Source organism: Leucoraja erinacea, chromosome 38, assembly GCF_028641065.1.
Source record: "Leucoraja erinacea ecotype New England chromosome 38, Leri_hhj_1, whole genome shotgun sequence".
NCBI lineage: Eukaryota > Metazoa > Chordata > Chondrichthyes > Rajiformes > Rajidae > Leucoraja > Leucoraja erinaceus.
The window spans coordinates 9,287,199-9,303,091 of record NC_073414.1 but is presented as its reverse complement, the minus strand read 5'-3'; the positions used below and the strand labels follow the sequence as shown (position 1 = coordinate 9,303,091).

The 15,893-nt window shown below is 44.8% G+C and overlaps 1 protein-coding gene across 1 annotated transcript in view; it reads right to left on the bottom strand.

Annotated features, from left to right (window-relative positions):
- Positions 1-15,893, bottom strand: part of LOC129714266 (cation channel sperm-associated auxiliary subunit gamma-like) — a 76,810-nt gene that overhangs the window by 45,661 nt on the left and 15,256 nt on the right. The window contains exons 2-5 of the mRNA XM_055663815.1: positions 14,972-15,185; positions 5,471-5,533; positions 1,231-1,402; positions 33-157 (exon numbers count right to left, since the gene is read on the bottom strand). Coding sequence (XP_055519790.1) covers positions 33-157; positions 1,231-1,402; positions 5,471-5,533; positions 14,972-15,185 — 574 coding nt within the window. The remainder of the gene's footprint in view (positions 1-32; positions 158-1,230; positions 1,403-5,470; positions 5,534-14,971; positions 15,186-15,893) is intronic.

Sequence of the window (15,893 nt, the reverse complement as noted above, 5' to 3'; positions counted from 1 at the left end):
GTGTTTTATGCATCTCAGGACTCCATAAATACCCGATATATTAAATTTCCTCCACTCAATAACTCCTGCCTGCCTAGTACAGCCAGAATATAATCTGGAGATGAAACCTGGACAGACATCCAAGCCTGATTGATTTCATATTCGTCACTCTCCTTTCCTGCAATAAAAGATCACAAATTATTGTCCATGTAGCCATACTCATTTGAACAAAAATTCAGGAAAAATCTGTTACACATGCATTGTAAAAATCATGTAAAAATCGTGCATTAATAGCATTTTAATTTGAAGAACAATGTAATGTAGGAAGCAACTGCAGATGCTGGTTTACATCAAAGAAAGACACAAAATGTTGGGGTAATTCCGTGGGACAGGCAGCATCTCTGCAGAGAAGGAATGGTTGACGTTTCGGGTCAAGACCCTTCTTCAGATTGAGAGTCAGGGGTGAGGGAGACACTGAGATAAGGAAGGGGAAGGTGTGAAAATGAGACATCAAACGAGATGCAGATCAAGGAAAATGTAGAATAGATCATTGTTAGCTAGGAGAAGGTGACAATGAAGCAGACAGAGATAAAATTTAGTCAGGGGGACAGTCAGACTGCGTGCGTGCATGTGTGCGTGCGTGTGGGTGTGCGCGTGCGTGTGTGTGCGTGGGTGTGTGTGTGCGTGTGTGTGTGTGTGTGCGTGTGTGCATCGGGAGTCAGGCGGGAGCTGTGCCACCAGGCCCACAGCCAGCGCAGAGAAGCAGCGCTAAACCCAGCTCAACTCTGCCTGTCCCGCTGGGTTAACCTACAGCCCTGCCTGGAACTGTGGGAAATATGGCCCAGGTTTACAGCCAGCGCGGTGAAGCAGTGCTGGTGTCCCGTCAGTCCAGGTAGGGCTGTAGGTTAACCTGGCGAGACAGGCAGAGTTGAGCTGCATTTAGCACTGGATTGAGCCTCCGAAGCCTCGCGTGTGTGTGTGAATGTGCGCATGTGCGCGCGGCCGCCAAGAAATTGTGTCCCCACCTGTCCCCCGGTCCCCTCCCTAGTTTGATAGCGATTTCCGTGCCTGCCCAGAGATGCTGTCTGACCTGCTGCGTTACTCCAGCACAATGTGCCTTTTATTGTAAGCCTGCTTATGCAGATCCTTGCATCTCCTTAAAGTTGAGCAACTGATTTTTAACAGTCGCTCCTTGCTTTGACTCCTTATACTGAAGTGAGGCTGGCATGTAGAAATAATGTTTGAACTCACCAGTGTTCACAGTGAGGTAGATGGTAAATTCATACCATTTGCCCTTATCCAGGTAAATTATGTCAGGCGTTCTATCAAATTCCAACGTGTCATATTTCTTCCGAAAATCATATGTTTCCACATAGAGTCCTGCTTTGGAGAGTTTGTTACTGGCCATGTAGAAGTAGTAATGCTTGAATGGAAAGATAAATGTGCATGAAATTAAGAAGGTAGACAAAAGTGTTGGAGAAACTCAGCGGGTGCAGCAGCATCTATGGAGCGAAGGAAATAGGCGAAAAATAAAACTTTTCGGGCCGAAACCCTTCTTCAGACTGATGGGGGTGGGGGGGGAGCGGGGAGAAGAAAGGAGAAAGTAGGAGGAAGAGCCCGAGGGCTGAGGGAGAGTTAAGAAGGGGAGGAGAAAGCAAGGGCTAACGGAATTGGGAGAATTCAATGTTTATGCCACTAAGATGCAGACTACCCAAGCGGAATATGAGGTGCTGTTCCTCCAATTTCCATGGAGGAGGCCCAGGACAGAGAGGTCGGATAGGGAATGGGAGGGGGAGTTGAAGTACTGAACCACCGGGAGGTCAGGTTGGTTAATGCGGACCGAGCGGAGTTGTTCAGCGAAGCGATCGCCAAACCTACGCTTGGCCTCACCGATGTAGATCAGCTGACATCTTGAGCAGCGGATGCAATAGATGAGGTTGGAGGAGATGCAGGTGAACCTCTAAGAAGTTTCATGAAGAAGAGCTACTATTTGAGATAACAGGAGAGAGTTGGGAGATGCGAGAGGGATAAAGAGTGTTCATCTTACATAACTATAGATAATAGACAATAGGTGCAGGAGTAGGCCATTCAGCCCTTCGAGCCAGCACCGCCATTCAATGTGATCATGGCTGATCATCCCCAATCAGTACTCCGTTCCTGCCTTCTCCCCATATCCCCTGACTCCGCTATTTTTAAGAGCCCTATCTAGCTCTCTCTTGAAACCATCTAGAGAACCAGCCTCCACCGCCTTCTGAGACAGAGAATTCCACAGACTCACAACTCTCTGTGAGAAAAAGTGTTTCCTCGTCTCCGTTCTAAATGGCTTACTCCTGATTCTTAAGCTGTGGCCCCTGGTTCTGGACTCCCCCAACATCGGGAACATGTTTCCTGCCTGCAGCATGTCCATAACATAATACAATACAAATACAACATCTTAAAAATAAATTGGATAGTTATATGGATGGGAAGGGAATGGAGGGTTATGGTCTGAGCGCAGGTGTATGGGACTAGGGGAGATTATGTGTTCGGCACGGACTAGAAGGGTCGAGATGGCCTGTTTCCGTGCTGTAATTGTTATATGTTTATATGGTTATATGGCCTGTCCCTCTTGGCCGTCATTTGAGCGTAATTTACGCGACATAATTTACGCGTCACGATGCACGGCGCGCGCATGGTGCGCATTACGGGCGCATGGTGCATGCTGACATAGGCAGTGGCGTGCGGCCACCCGCGGCGTCGCAGGATTTTGTGATGTACAAAATCTTCGCGCGCCATCTGTGCAAATGATGGCCAAGTGGGACAGGCCCTTAAATGTTAAGATGATTCTGCAAGTTAAGGGAGCTGCATTATGTCAATCCAAACCAAAGATAAATTGTATCTTTGAAACTGAAATCAGCCAAAATTATTTTACAGAAGTTGCAGGTGCAGTTTTATGGAGTTTGTATGTTCTCCTCGTTTCTCCAGATGCTCCTGTTTCATCCCACACTCCAAAGACATGCAGGTTTGTAGGTCAATGTAAAATTACCCCTAATGTGTGTAGGATAGTGTTATTGTGCGGGGATCGCAGGTCGCAGCGGACTCGTTGGCCAAAGGGCCTGTTTCCGCGCTGTACCTCTAAACCAGTGGTTCCCAACCTTTTTTTGGCCATGCCCCACCTAATCACCTCTAAAATCCTGATGCCCCCCCCCATGTGGTGATATATAATTCTTATCATTTAAAAAGTGAACTCCGTTTCAGCTGAAGAAGCTTAAAACGCCAATACCTTGGTTTAAACAAGCTTCAAAACAGTGTACAGTTTTGGTCTCCAAATCTGAGGAAGGACATTATTGCCATAGAGGGAGTACAGAGAAGGTTCACCAGACTGATTCCTGGGATGTCAGGACTGTCTTATGAAGAAAGACTGGATAGACTTGGTTTATACTCTCTAGAATTTAGAAGATTGATGATTGATGGATTCAATTTTATTGTCATTGTAGTACAGTACTTACAAAAATGCTTAAGGGGCATCTCCCTTGAAAGGGAGACACAGGGCGTCGCGGTGTGCCCGCGCCTGCCGCCGTAACATTCCATTACAGGCAAAGGTGGGTGAAGTGTCTTGCCCAAGGACACAACGACAGTATGCACTCCAAGCGGGATTTGAACCGGCTACCTTCCGGTCGCCAGCCGAACTCTTAGCCCATTGTGCTATCTGTCGATTGAGAGGGGATCTTATAGAAACTTACAAAATTCTTAAGGGGTTGGACAGGCTAGATGCAGGAAGATTGTTCCCGATGTTAGGGAAGTCCAGGACAAGGGGTCACAGCTTAAGGATAAAGGGGAAATCCTTTAAAACCGAGATGAGAAGAACTTTTTTCACGCAGAGAGTGGTGAATCTCTGGAACTCTCTGCCACAGAGGGTAGTTGAGGCCACTTCATTGGCTATATTTAAGAGGGAGTTAGATGTGGCCCTTGGTGGCTAAGGGGATCAGGGGGTATGGAGAGAAGGCGGGTACGGGATACTGAGTTGGATGATCAGCCATGATCATATTGAATGGCGGTGCAGGCTCGAAGGGCCGAATGGCCTACTCCTGCACCTAATTTCTATGTTTCTATGTTTCTAAAAGAACATGGCATCCATGAAAAAGAAAAATTTGGACCCAGACCTCCTCAGTCGCGCTCAATTGCCCCGCTTAAAAATCAAATTGCCCCCCTGTGGGACGTTGGGAACCACTGCTCTAAACTAAACTAAACTAAATATATGTACCCTCGTCAAATTTACAGATAACACAAAAACAGGTGAGACACCAAGTTGTGAGGAGATTCCAACAGTTTACAAAGCGATATTGATAGCTTAGGTGAGGAAGAATAAATGCTGGCAGATGGAGTATAAAGGGAAGTGAAATGTATATTGTTGAAATGTGAAGTTGTTCGTTTTGGAACAAAAAGTACAAAAAGGCAGTATTGTTCGAATAGAGAAGAATAGAGAAGCATCGGGTGTCTAAGCGCACGCAAGAAGGTGTGGCAAATTGTGTACGCAGCCCAGACCATCACATAAACCATCCTCCCTTCTATTGACTCCAACTACACCTCACGCTGCCTCGGCAAGGCCAGCAGCAAAATCAAGGATGAACCGCACCCCGGCCACTACCTTTTCTCCCCTCTACCATCAGGCAAAAGATATAGAAGTGTGAAAACGCACATGAGTGTGAAGATAGACTCAAAAAGCTGGAGTAACTCAACGAGACAGGCAACATCTCTGGAGAGAAGGAATGGGTAATGTTTCGGATCGAGTCTGAAGGGTCTTATCCGAAAAGTCGCCCATTCCTTCTCTCCAGAGATGCTGCCTGTCCCGCTGAGTTACTCCAATTTGTCGTGTCCTCCCAATTGAAGTGCATACCCTAGTCCCATACTATTCAACTTTCTACTGAATTTCCAATCCATGTCAGGAGGTTTCCTTATCTCCATAGTCTTTCATATTTGCAAATGTTCTGATGCGGGATGGCAGATGTTGTCTAAAAATCCTGAACACCATTGACATTCCATCACCTATCTTGTTCATGACATTCTTTTTTCATTTGACTGCATAAGGATATGTTACAGCAACAAATTAATTAATATTAATATGCTACAGCAACAAATTAATCATAATTTTCAATATACTTTAGTCAGAGGGTGGTGAATCTGTGGAATTCTTTGCCACAGAAGGCTGTGGAGGCCAAGTCAGTGGATATTTTTAAGGCAGAGATAAGATAGATTCTTGATTAGTACCGGTGTCAGAGGTTATGGGGTGATGGCAGGAGAATGGGGTTAGGAGGGAGAGATAGATCAGCCACGATTGAATGGGCCAAATGGCCCAAGTCTACTCCTATTCTTTATGACTTATGACCTTATAACTTTGTAACAAATGCAATCTTCTGAAAAATCTAATTACAAACTATCGTTAAACATATTATTTCCGTTATTATCTTTGCGGTTCAGAAATATTTTTCCAATATTCCATTGTTCATCCCACCTGAGCTTTCCGTGAATTTTGCCACCATCTCCATGTAGGATCTTGGACTGGGTCAGCATAGGGCTGAAAGTAAATAAGTAAATAAGACATTAGGTAGCTCTCTGTCCGCAGAATCACAATCTGTGTTAAGTCTGAAACTATTTTGCAGCACTTGATCTCTGTGGCATTTCTACCAGTTCCCTTGAATAATTTAGCAGGTGACCATTGCAATTCCCAAAGTGGAGAGTTTGGATACCTTCATCAATTTCTATATCTAGGAAGGAACTGCAGATGCTGGTTTAAGATCGAAGATGGACACAAAATGCTGGAGTAACTCAGTGGTTCAGACAGCATCTCTGGAGAAAAAGAATAGGTGATGCCACCTGTTATTTTTTCTCCAGAGATGCTGTCTGCCACGCTGGGTTAGTCCAGCTTTTTGTCTCTATCTTCACATTAAACACTGGTCCCTCACCTGATCACCCAATCACCGTTGCACTAAGATATCTGACTGAGATTTCTAATGGATCACTGTAAGTTGCCCATATTGTCCCTGGGCTGTCAAAGAATTGGGAAGCAGGGAGTATTAATGGGCATGGGTGAGCAAATAGATTGCATCCACAATGGGTAAAGGGCCTACCCCACTTTCACGACCTAATTCACAACCTTTTTTACTCATGGACATTTTTCATCATGTTGAAAAAACGCCCCGACCTACTTGATGCCATGAGTACCTATGACTAGCATCACGGCCTGCTACGACCTACCTACGACCTCCTGACGGCCATGCTGTGAGTATGTGTCAAGGGCAAACTCGGCAGAGGGCGTGAATTAGGTCGTGAAGATGGGACAGGCCCTCAAGGGGTATGGGTTTGCTCTGAAAGGGTGCATACATTTGATGGGTCGAATGAACCTGCTTCGAACTCATCAGTAAATATAATAATAGTTATATCTGCAGTTCCTTCCTACACATAGTGATTAATGTGAAGGTTACACAAAAAAGCTGGAGAAACTCAGCGGGTGCAGCAGCATCTATGGAGCGAAGGAAATAGGCAACGTTTCGAGCCAAAACCCTTCTTCAGACTGATCTACAATGGGGGGTATAAAAAAACAAACTTTCTTTGGGGACAAGAAAGAGAAAAGGAGGAGGAGCCCGAAGGCTGGGGGATCAACAGGAGACAGCAGGGGGGCTGAGGAAGGGGAGGACTGACAGCAAGACAGCTGTTTGATACAAAATCTTGGGAGAATTCGATGTTCATGGGAGCATAATAAATGCTGGCAGCTCCCCAAACGGAATATGAGGTGCTGTTCCTCCAATTTCCGGTGCTGCTCGCTGTGGCCATGGAGGAGACCCAGGACAGAGAGGTCGGAGACGGAGTGGGAGGGGGAGTTGAAGTGCTGAGCCACCGGGAGGTCAGCTTGGTTATTGCGGACCGAGCGGAGGTGTTCGGCGAAACGATCGCCCAACCTCCGCTTGGTCTCACCGATATAGATCTGCTGACATCTAGAGCAGCGGACGCAATAGATGAGGTTGGAAGAGATGCAGGTAAACCTCTGTCGCACCTGGAACGATTGCTTGGGTCCTTGAACGGAGTCGAGGGGGGAGGTAAAGGGACAAGTGTTGCATCTCTTGCGGTTGCAAGGGAAAGTGCCCGGGGAGGGGGTGGTACGAGAGGGAAGGGAAGAATTGATGTGAAGTCGTGTTGAGTGCTCATCCCAGTTTCTATGGGTTTAATATTGAATTGAACCCATAGAAAAGGGATTACTTTGGGCAAAACAATCGTCGAGCAGATGCTACAATGTTTATTATAAAAAACAAACTTTCTTTGCTTCAGGCTTAAGTGAAGAAGGTCATGTCTTTTCCAGTTCAGTGGGCAATACTCAACAGGCATGCACCAATACCCACTTCTAAGACAAATTTGTGGACTACTGACAGCAAGACAGCTGTTTGATATCAATATCTTTACTGAAGCGAGCTGTCCATGGGAGCATAATAAATGCTGGCAGCTTATCCAAGCATGGTCAAGGGGCTTGAAGTCCAATTCCTGTATGTTTTAATGGTTCGGATGCACGCTGTTTGTGGATGTTATTAACTTGGGTTAATTCCACACTGGTAATATCTACAGAACCTCTTCAGACAATTCAGTCAAGTTTGTGAAATGGGATCCCTTATTCCAGAGGGAATTCTTGGATTCCCTAGTGACTATTATTGCTATTTCTGGAATCTCATGCAACAATCTTCACTAACCCATAACTCATCAATAGCGCATGTTAATCTAATATGGGTGTTATATATTTTATTATTACAACGAAGGAAGCAATTTGGTGCATTGATGCATATCTTTAGGGTGAGGAGAAGCCCAGATAGTCCAAGACAGAGCAGACAAACTCTGTGAAAAGAGGTAAAGGGCCTGTCCCAATGCTGGGACCTAATTTGCGAGTTTAGAAGAGTTTTGGAGAGTTTAAAAAAGTGTCATGGTCTTGTTGTATCGCTGAAGTAGAACACCTCCTACGACCTCCTTGGACTATGTTGAAGACTAGCTTCGGGAAAATTGGACACTGAATAGTGGAGAGTGAAGACGACCTCCTTCGATGTCCATCGACTATACTAACACTATCTCCGACTTCCTTCGACTACCCTCGATTGCCTTCGATTACCTACGACTAACATGCTGGCCTACTACGACCTACTTTGACTAAACCTAGGGGTAAGAAAAATAGCCATTTTTTTCCATGCCGACCAATTTTTACTCGCAGACAATTTTCAGCATGCTAAAAAATACTCCTCAACCAAATTGAGGCCTCGAATATGCGGGAACTTCTCTCGAGCATGAAGGAGAGTTACATAGACCTCCTAGGACCACGTGTCGACCTTGCTGCGAGTTTGAGTTGAGCGCAAACTCTTCTAAACTCGCAAATTTGGTCCCCGTAGTGGGACAGGCCCTTAAGAATCGGGTGGCACTGTGGTGCAGCAGTAGAGTTGCTGCCTTACAACACTCACAGCGCCAGAGGCCTGGGTTCGATCCCGACTACAGGTGCTGTCTGTACGGAGTTTGTACGTTCTCCTGTGACCACGTGGGTTTTCCCCGAGATCTTAGCACACAGCTAACAGGCCCGATTCCTTTCTCGTCATCATTTATTTGCATCTATTTCATTCATTTGTTCTATATTTCTCTACATCTCACATTTCCCTTTCCCCTGACTCTCAGTCTGAAGAAGGGTCTCGACCCAACACGGCACCCATTCCTACTCTCCAGAGATGCTGCCTGTCCTGCTGAGTTACTCCAGCATTTTGTGTCTATTTTCTGTTTAAACCAGCATCTGCAGTTCCCTCCTACACATTCCCCCTTTTGTGCACTTCTTTAGCTGCCTTGGAGAACCCAGTGAGGCAGAGCAAAGATTACAGATGGAACTTTCCTTGTGGCTCTCATCAGGAATGGCACAGGCCCCTTTCAGCTTGTTTATGGGTGTTAATCATAAAATTACAATTATTAACACCTTTTAGGTATTTTCGTAGGGTTTTTGTAGATAATCCAATTGTATTAGTGGCATTTTACAGAGTCTTTATTCTAAATGTCTCTCTCTTTCACAGTCTTCGCTGTAACCCTTGCATCCCCTCTCTCTGTTTAACCCTTTCATCTCTCTCTAACCCTTGCATCCCCTCTCTCTCCATTTAACCCTTGCATCCCCTCTCTCCGTTTAACCCTTTCATCCTCTCTCTCTCTCTAACCCTTGCATCCCCTCTCTCTCCATTTAACCCTTGCATCCCCCCTCTCTCTCTCTGTTTAACCCCTGCACCCCCTCTCTCTCTCTCTCTCCTCTCTCTCTCTCTCTCTCTCTGTTTAACCCCTGCACCCCCTCTCTCTCTCTCTCTCTCTCTCTCTCTCTCTCTGTTTAACCCTTGCATCCCCCCTCTCTCTCTCTGTTTAACCCTTTCATCATCCCCTCTCTCTCCGTTTAACCCCTGCATCCCCTCTCTCTGTTTAATAATTGTATCCCCCTCTCTCTCTCTCTCTCTGTTTAACCCTTGCATCCCCTCTATCTGTTTAACCCCTGCATCCCCTCTCTCTGTTTAATCATTGCATCCCCCTCTCTCTCTCTCTCTCTGTTTAACCCTTGCATCCCCTCTCTCTGCTTAACCCTTTCATTCCCTCTCCCTCCCTCTCTCTCTCTCTGTTTCTCTCCATAGATGCTGCCTGACTCCAGCATCCTCTCTCTCTCTTTCTCTCTCTGTCCCCCTCTCTCTGTCTCTCTAACCTTCTGCATCCCCTTTCTCACTGTCTCTGTTTAACCCTTGAACAGTCTCTCTCTCTGTTTAACCATCTCTCTCTCTCTCTCTCTGTTTAACCCTCGCATCCCCTCTCTCTGTTTAATCCTTGCACCCTCTCTCTCTCTGTTTAACCCTTTCCTCCCCTCTCTCTCTGTTTAACCCTTGCATCCTCCTCTCTCTCTCTGTTTAACCCTTGCACCCTCTCTCTCTGTTTAACCCTTGCATCCCTCTCTCTCTGTTTAACCCTTTCATCCCCTCTCTCTGTTTAACCCTTGCACCCCTCTCTCTCTGTTTAACCCTTGCATCTCCTCTCTCACTCTCTCTGTTTAACCCTTGAACCCTCTCTCTCTGTTTAACCATTGCTTTCCTCTCTCTCTCTGTTTAACCCTTTCATCCCCTCTCTCTGTTTAACCCTTGCACCCTCTCTCTCTGTTTAACCCTTGCACCCCTCTCTCTCTGTTTAACCCTTGCACCCTCTCTCTCTGTTTAACCCTTGCTTCCCCTCTCTCTCTGTTTAACCCTTTCATCCCCTCTCTCAGTGTAACCCTTGCACCCTCTCTCTCTTTGTTTAACCCTTTCATCCTCTCTCTTTGTTTAACCCTTTCATCCTCTCTCTCAGTGTAACCCTTGCATCCTCTCTCTCTAACCCTTGCATCTCCTCACTCCGTTCCTCGCCCACCATAGTTATCATACTAATTGCACTGTCATCCTGTTGAGTTCCACTGCCTGTATTAACTAGTTTGCACCTATCCCTTTAAACTAGAACGGTTGAGGGGTGGGACTCAAATAAAGAAAGCTAGTAGACATTGTGTGAGGCAGGAGGCAGAGAAGAAAAGCACTCAGACCCAACATGTAGGGGGGGAAAGAAGAAAACAATAATAAACAGAGAATAAGAGGTGGTGGGGTTCTTAACTGGGTGAGCAGAGAGATAGAGGGGTGTAAAATGGGGGTGGAAGCAATGGGTAGCAAGGTGAAAAGTAAAAGTGGCAGGCAGACAAAACCAGGGCAAAAATCAAAAAGGGCCACTTTTCAACATAATTGTATAAGGGGTAAGAGTGTTGTAAAAACAAGCCTGAAGGCTTTGTGTCTCAATGCAAGGAGTATTTGTAATAAGGTGGATGAGTTGAATGTGCAGATAGCTATTAATGATTATGATATAGTTGGGATCCCGGAGACATGGCTCCAGGGTGACCAAGGCTGGGAGCTGAACATCCAGGGATATTCAATATTCAGGAGGGATAGACAGAAAGGAAAAGGAGGTAGGGTGACGTTGCTGGTTAGAGAGGAAATTAACGCAATGGAAAGGAAGGACATTAGCTTGGAGGATGTGGAATCGGTATAGGTAGAGCTGCGAAACACTAAGGGGCAGAAAACGCTGGTGGGTGTTGTGTACAGGCCACTTAACAGTAGTAATGAAGTTGGAGATGGTATCAAACAGGAAATTAGAAATGCGTGCAACAAAGGTAAAACAGTTATAATGGGTGACTTCAATCTAGATATAGATTGGGTGAATCAAATTGGCAGGGGTTCTGAGGAAGAGGATTTCTTGGAATGTATGCGGGATAATTTTCTAAACCAACATGTAGAGGAACCAACGAGAGAGCAGGCTATTCTAGACTGGGTATTGAGTAATGAGGAAGGGTTAGTTAGCAGTCTTGTTGTGCGTGCCCCCTTGGGCAAGAGTGACCATAATATGGTTGAGTTCTTCATTAGGATGGAGAGTGACATTGTTAATTCAGAAACAAGGGTTCTGAACTTAAAGAAAGGCAACTTTGAGGGTATGAGACGTGAATTGGCCAAGATTGACAGGCAATTAATTCTAAAAGGGTTGACGGTGGATATGCAATGGGAGGCATTTAAAGACTGCATGGATGAACTACAAAAATTGTTCATCCCAGTTTGGCAAAATAATAAATCAGGGAAGGTAGTACATCCATGGATAACAAGGGAAATCAGGGGTAGTATCAAAGCAAAAGATGAAGCGTACAAATTAGCCAGAAAAAGCAGCATACCAGAGGACTGGGAGAAATTCAGAGACCAGCAGAGGAGGACAAAGGGCTTAATTAGGAAAGGGAAAATAGATTATGAAAGAAAACTGGCAGGGAACATAAAAACTGACTGCAAAAGTTTTTATAGATATGTGAAGAGAAAGAGATTAGTTAAAACAAATGTAGGTCCCTTGCAGTCAGAAACAGGTGAATTGATCATGGGGAACAAGGATATGGCGGACCAATTGAATAACCACTTTGGTACCGTCTTCACTAAGGAAGACATAAATAATCTGCCGGAAATAGCAGGGGATGGAGGAACCGAGTGAAATCCAGGTTAGTCGGGAAGTGGTGTTGGGTAAATTGAATGGATTAAAGGCCGATAAATCCCCAGGGCCAGATAGGCTGCATCCCAGAGTACTTAAGGAAGTAGCTCCAGAAATAGTGGATGCATTAGTGATAATTTTTCAAAATTCTTTAGATTCTGGAGTAGTTCCTGAGGATTAGAGGGTAGGTAACATAACCCCACTTTTTAAGAAGGGAGGGAGAGAGAAAACGGGGAATTACAGACCAGTTAGTCTGTAGTGGGGAAACTGCTAGAGTCAGTTATTAAAGATGGGATAGCAGCACATTTGGAAAGTGGTGAAATCATTGGACAAAGTCAGCATGGATTTACGAAAGGAAAATCATGTCTGACGAATCTTATAGAATTTTTCGAGGATGTAACTAGTAGCGTGGATAGGGGAGAACCAGTGGATGTGTATCTGGACTTTCAGAAGGCTTTCGACAAGGTCACACATAAGAGATTAGTATACAAACTTAAAGCACACGGTATTGGGGGTTCAGTATTGATGTGGATAGAGAACTGGTTGGCAAACAGGAAGCAAAGAGTAGGAGTAAACGGGTCCTTTTCACAATGGCATGCAGTGACTAGTGGGGTACCGCAAGGCTCAGTGCTGGGACCCCAGCTATTTACAATATATATTAACGATCTGGATGAGGGAATTGAAGGCAACATCTCCAAGTTTGCGGATAACACGAAGCTGGGGGGCAGTGTTAGCTGTGAGGAGGATGCTAGGAGACGGCAAGGTGACTTGGATAGGCTGGGTGAGTGGGCAAATGTTTGGCAGATGCAGTATAATGTGGATAAATGTGAGGTTATCCATTTTGGTGGCAAAAACGGGAAAGCAGACTATTATCTAAATGGTGGCCGATTAGGAAAAGGGGAGATGCAACGAGACCTGGGTGTCATGGTACACCAGTCATTGAAAGTAGGCATGCAGGTGCAGCAGGCAGTGAAGAAAGCGAATGGTATGTTAGCTTTCATAGCAAAAGGATTTGAGTATAGGAGCAGGGAGGTTCTACTGCAGTTGTACAGGGTCTTGGTGAAACCACACCTGGAGTATTGCGTACAGTTTTGGTCTCCAAATCTGAGGAAGGACATTATTGCCATAGAGGAAGTGCAGAGAAGGTTCACCAGACTGATTCCTGGGATGTCAGGACTGTCTTATGAAGAAAGACTGGATAGACTTGGTTTATGCTCGCTAGAATTTAGGAGATTGAGGGGGAATCTTATAGAAACTTACAAAATTCTTAAGGGGTTGGACAGGCTAGATGCAGGAAGATTGTTCCCGAGGTTGGGAAAGTCCAGGACAAGGGGTCACAGCTTAAGGATAAGGGGGAAATCCTTTAAGACCGAGATGAGAAGAACTTTTTTCACACAGAGAGTGGTGAATCTCTGGAACTCTCTGCCACAAAGTGTAGTCGAGGCCAGTTCATTGGCTATATTTAAGAGGGAGTTAGATGTGGCCCTTGTGGCTAAAGGGATCAGGGGGTATGGAGCGAAGGCAGGTACGGGATACTGAGTTGGATGATCAGCCATGGTCAGATTGAATGGCGGTGCAGGCTCGAAGGGCCGAATGGCCTACTCCTGCACCTATTTTCTATGTATCCATGTATCTATGTATCCCACAGGCAACAATGGACCATTGTGGGCTCCACATTTCCTTGATTATCGTTGCTTTCCGCATATCTTCCATTCGTTTGTCCTAGGTAATGTCTATATCTCTCGCTCCCCTCTCCCCTGACTCTCAGTCTGAAGAAAGGTCACGACCCGCAAGGTCTTCTATCCAGTGATGCTGTCTGACCCGCTGAGTTACTCCAGCTTTTTGTGTCTGGCTTCCTTTATAACCTTTGTTGCCAAAGCCTTCTCTGTCCACAATGCAGGGAGGTATCTGTCTTGAACTCAGCTATCATCAGGATCAAAGAAGCTCCAAAGAAACTCATGAAGTGGAAATTCAAGTAGATCGGGTGGTGAAGAAACCATTTGGCATGATAGGTTGGAATATCAAATGTAAAAGTTGGGACATTTTTTACAAAATATTGGTTAGACCAAAGTTCTGGTCGGCAAAACCCCCGCGCTGGGTCCTCATCGTTCCTTACAGAAAGAAAAGGAACGGTTACAGAAATAAACAATATATCCAAGAGTTTAGCATACCCTTAAGTTTCCTCTCATCCTATTGTTTAAAATGATTAAATGAACACACATAGAAACATAGTAACATAGAAAATAGGTGGAGGAGGAGGCGATTCGGCCCTTCAAGCCAGCACCACCATTCATTGTGATCATGGCTGATCGTTCCCAATCAATAACCCGTGCCTGCCTTCTCCCCATATCCCTTGATTCCACTAGCCCCTAGAGCTCTATCTAACTCTCTTAAATCCATCCAGTGATTTGGCCTCCACTGCCCTCTGTGGCAGGGAATTCTACAAATTCACAACTCTCTGGGTGAAAAAGGTTTTTCTCACCTCAGTCTTAAATGACCTCCCCTTTATTCTAAGACTGTGGCCCCTGGTTCTGGACTCGCCCAACATTGGGAACATTTTTCCTGCATCTAGCTTGTCCAGTCCTTTTATAATGTTGCATCAAGTGACCCAATTCTTCACTTTGCCACTCATCTTTCTTTTAATGAATATCCATAATTTCCTTAAGCTCAAAATCGTTTATAACTGTTTGCAGTTATCCATTGCAATAACTATTACAATAACTATTATATGGTTAATTCTGGTTATTCTACCAATTAACCATATTGAAATCCACAATCATTTTTGTCAGCTGAGCGGACCTACAACCAATAATCTAATGCATTTATATATTAGATTTCTAAACATCAGAACAGTCCAAATTATTTTACAGCGATTAAATGCATTCAAAATATACTTATTGCAATACTTATATCATATATTTAACTTCATAAATGTCCTTACTCTATAATAAGTTGAATGCAGGTTAAACAGTCCATAAAGCAGACCCTGATAGATAGTCAGAGAGAAATCATTGTACAGGCCAGTGCTGGAATAGATCCATGGTGGTTTTGCGATGTAACTCTGTATTCGGTTGTAGTACTGGTCTATTTCTTTTGTTTGTATATGCATGACTCCAAAAGGACAATTGTCTAAAAAAATGAGCTGGTTAATAAAGCTGTAACAAAAAGGAAAAGATCATTTAGATTTCCACACAATATGTGATTTTATGGTCAAAATAACGCTATCAAGGATAAGCTTCTTACTAACCCCCTTGCTTTTTTAATAATGGATCCAAAATCAGAAGAATAAAAGTTATGTTTCATGTTATATCAAAACTAAATCTGTAAATACCATGTTATGGTCAAAGGAAACAAGGTTGGTGAATCTGTGGAATTCTTTGCCACAGGCGGCTGTGGAGGCAAAGTCAGTGGATATATTTAAGGCAGAGATAGATAGATTCTTGATTAGTTCGGGTGTAAGAGGTTATGGGGAGAAGGCAGGAGAATGGGGATAGGAGGGGGAGGTAGACCAGCCATGATTGAATGGCAGAGTAGACTTGATGGGCTGAATGGCCGAATTCTATTCCTCTCATCTATGATCTTATGATCTTATGAGATACTTCTGGGTCTGATGAAAGGTCTCGACACAAAACGTCATCTATTACTTTTCTCCAGGAATGCTGCCTGTCCCGCTGAGTTACTCCAGCATTTTGTGCCTATCTTTGATGTAAACCAGCATCTGCAGTTCCTACTTATACATTACTTCTGTTTCTCTTTCTACGGATCACGCACACAGGTGTATGGCAGCTATGACAGGGTAGTTGGCATCCATCCACCTGCAAGCGATGATCGTGCGGCTTTCTCATTACCCTGCTTGGAAAGGG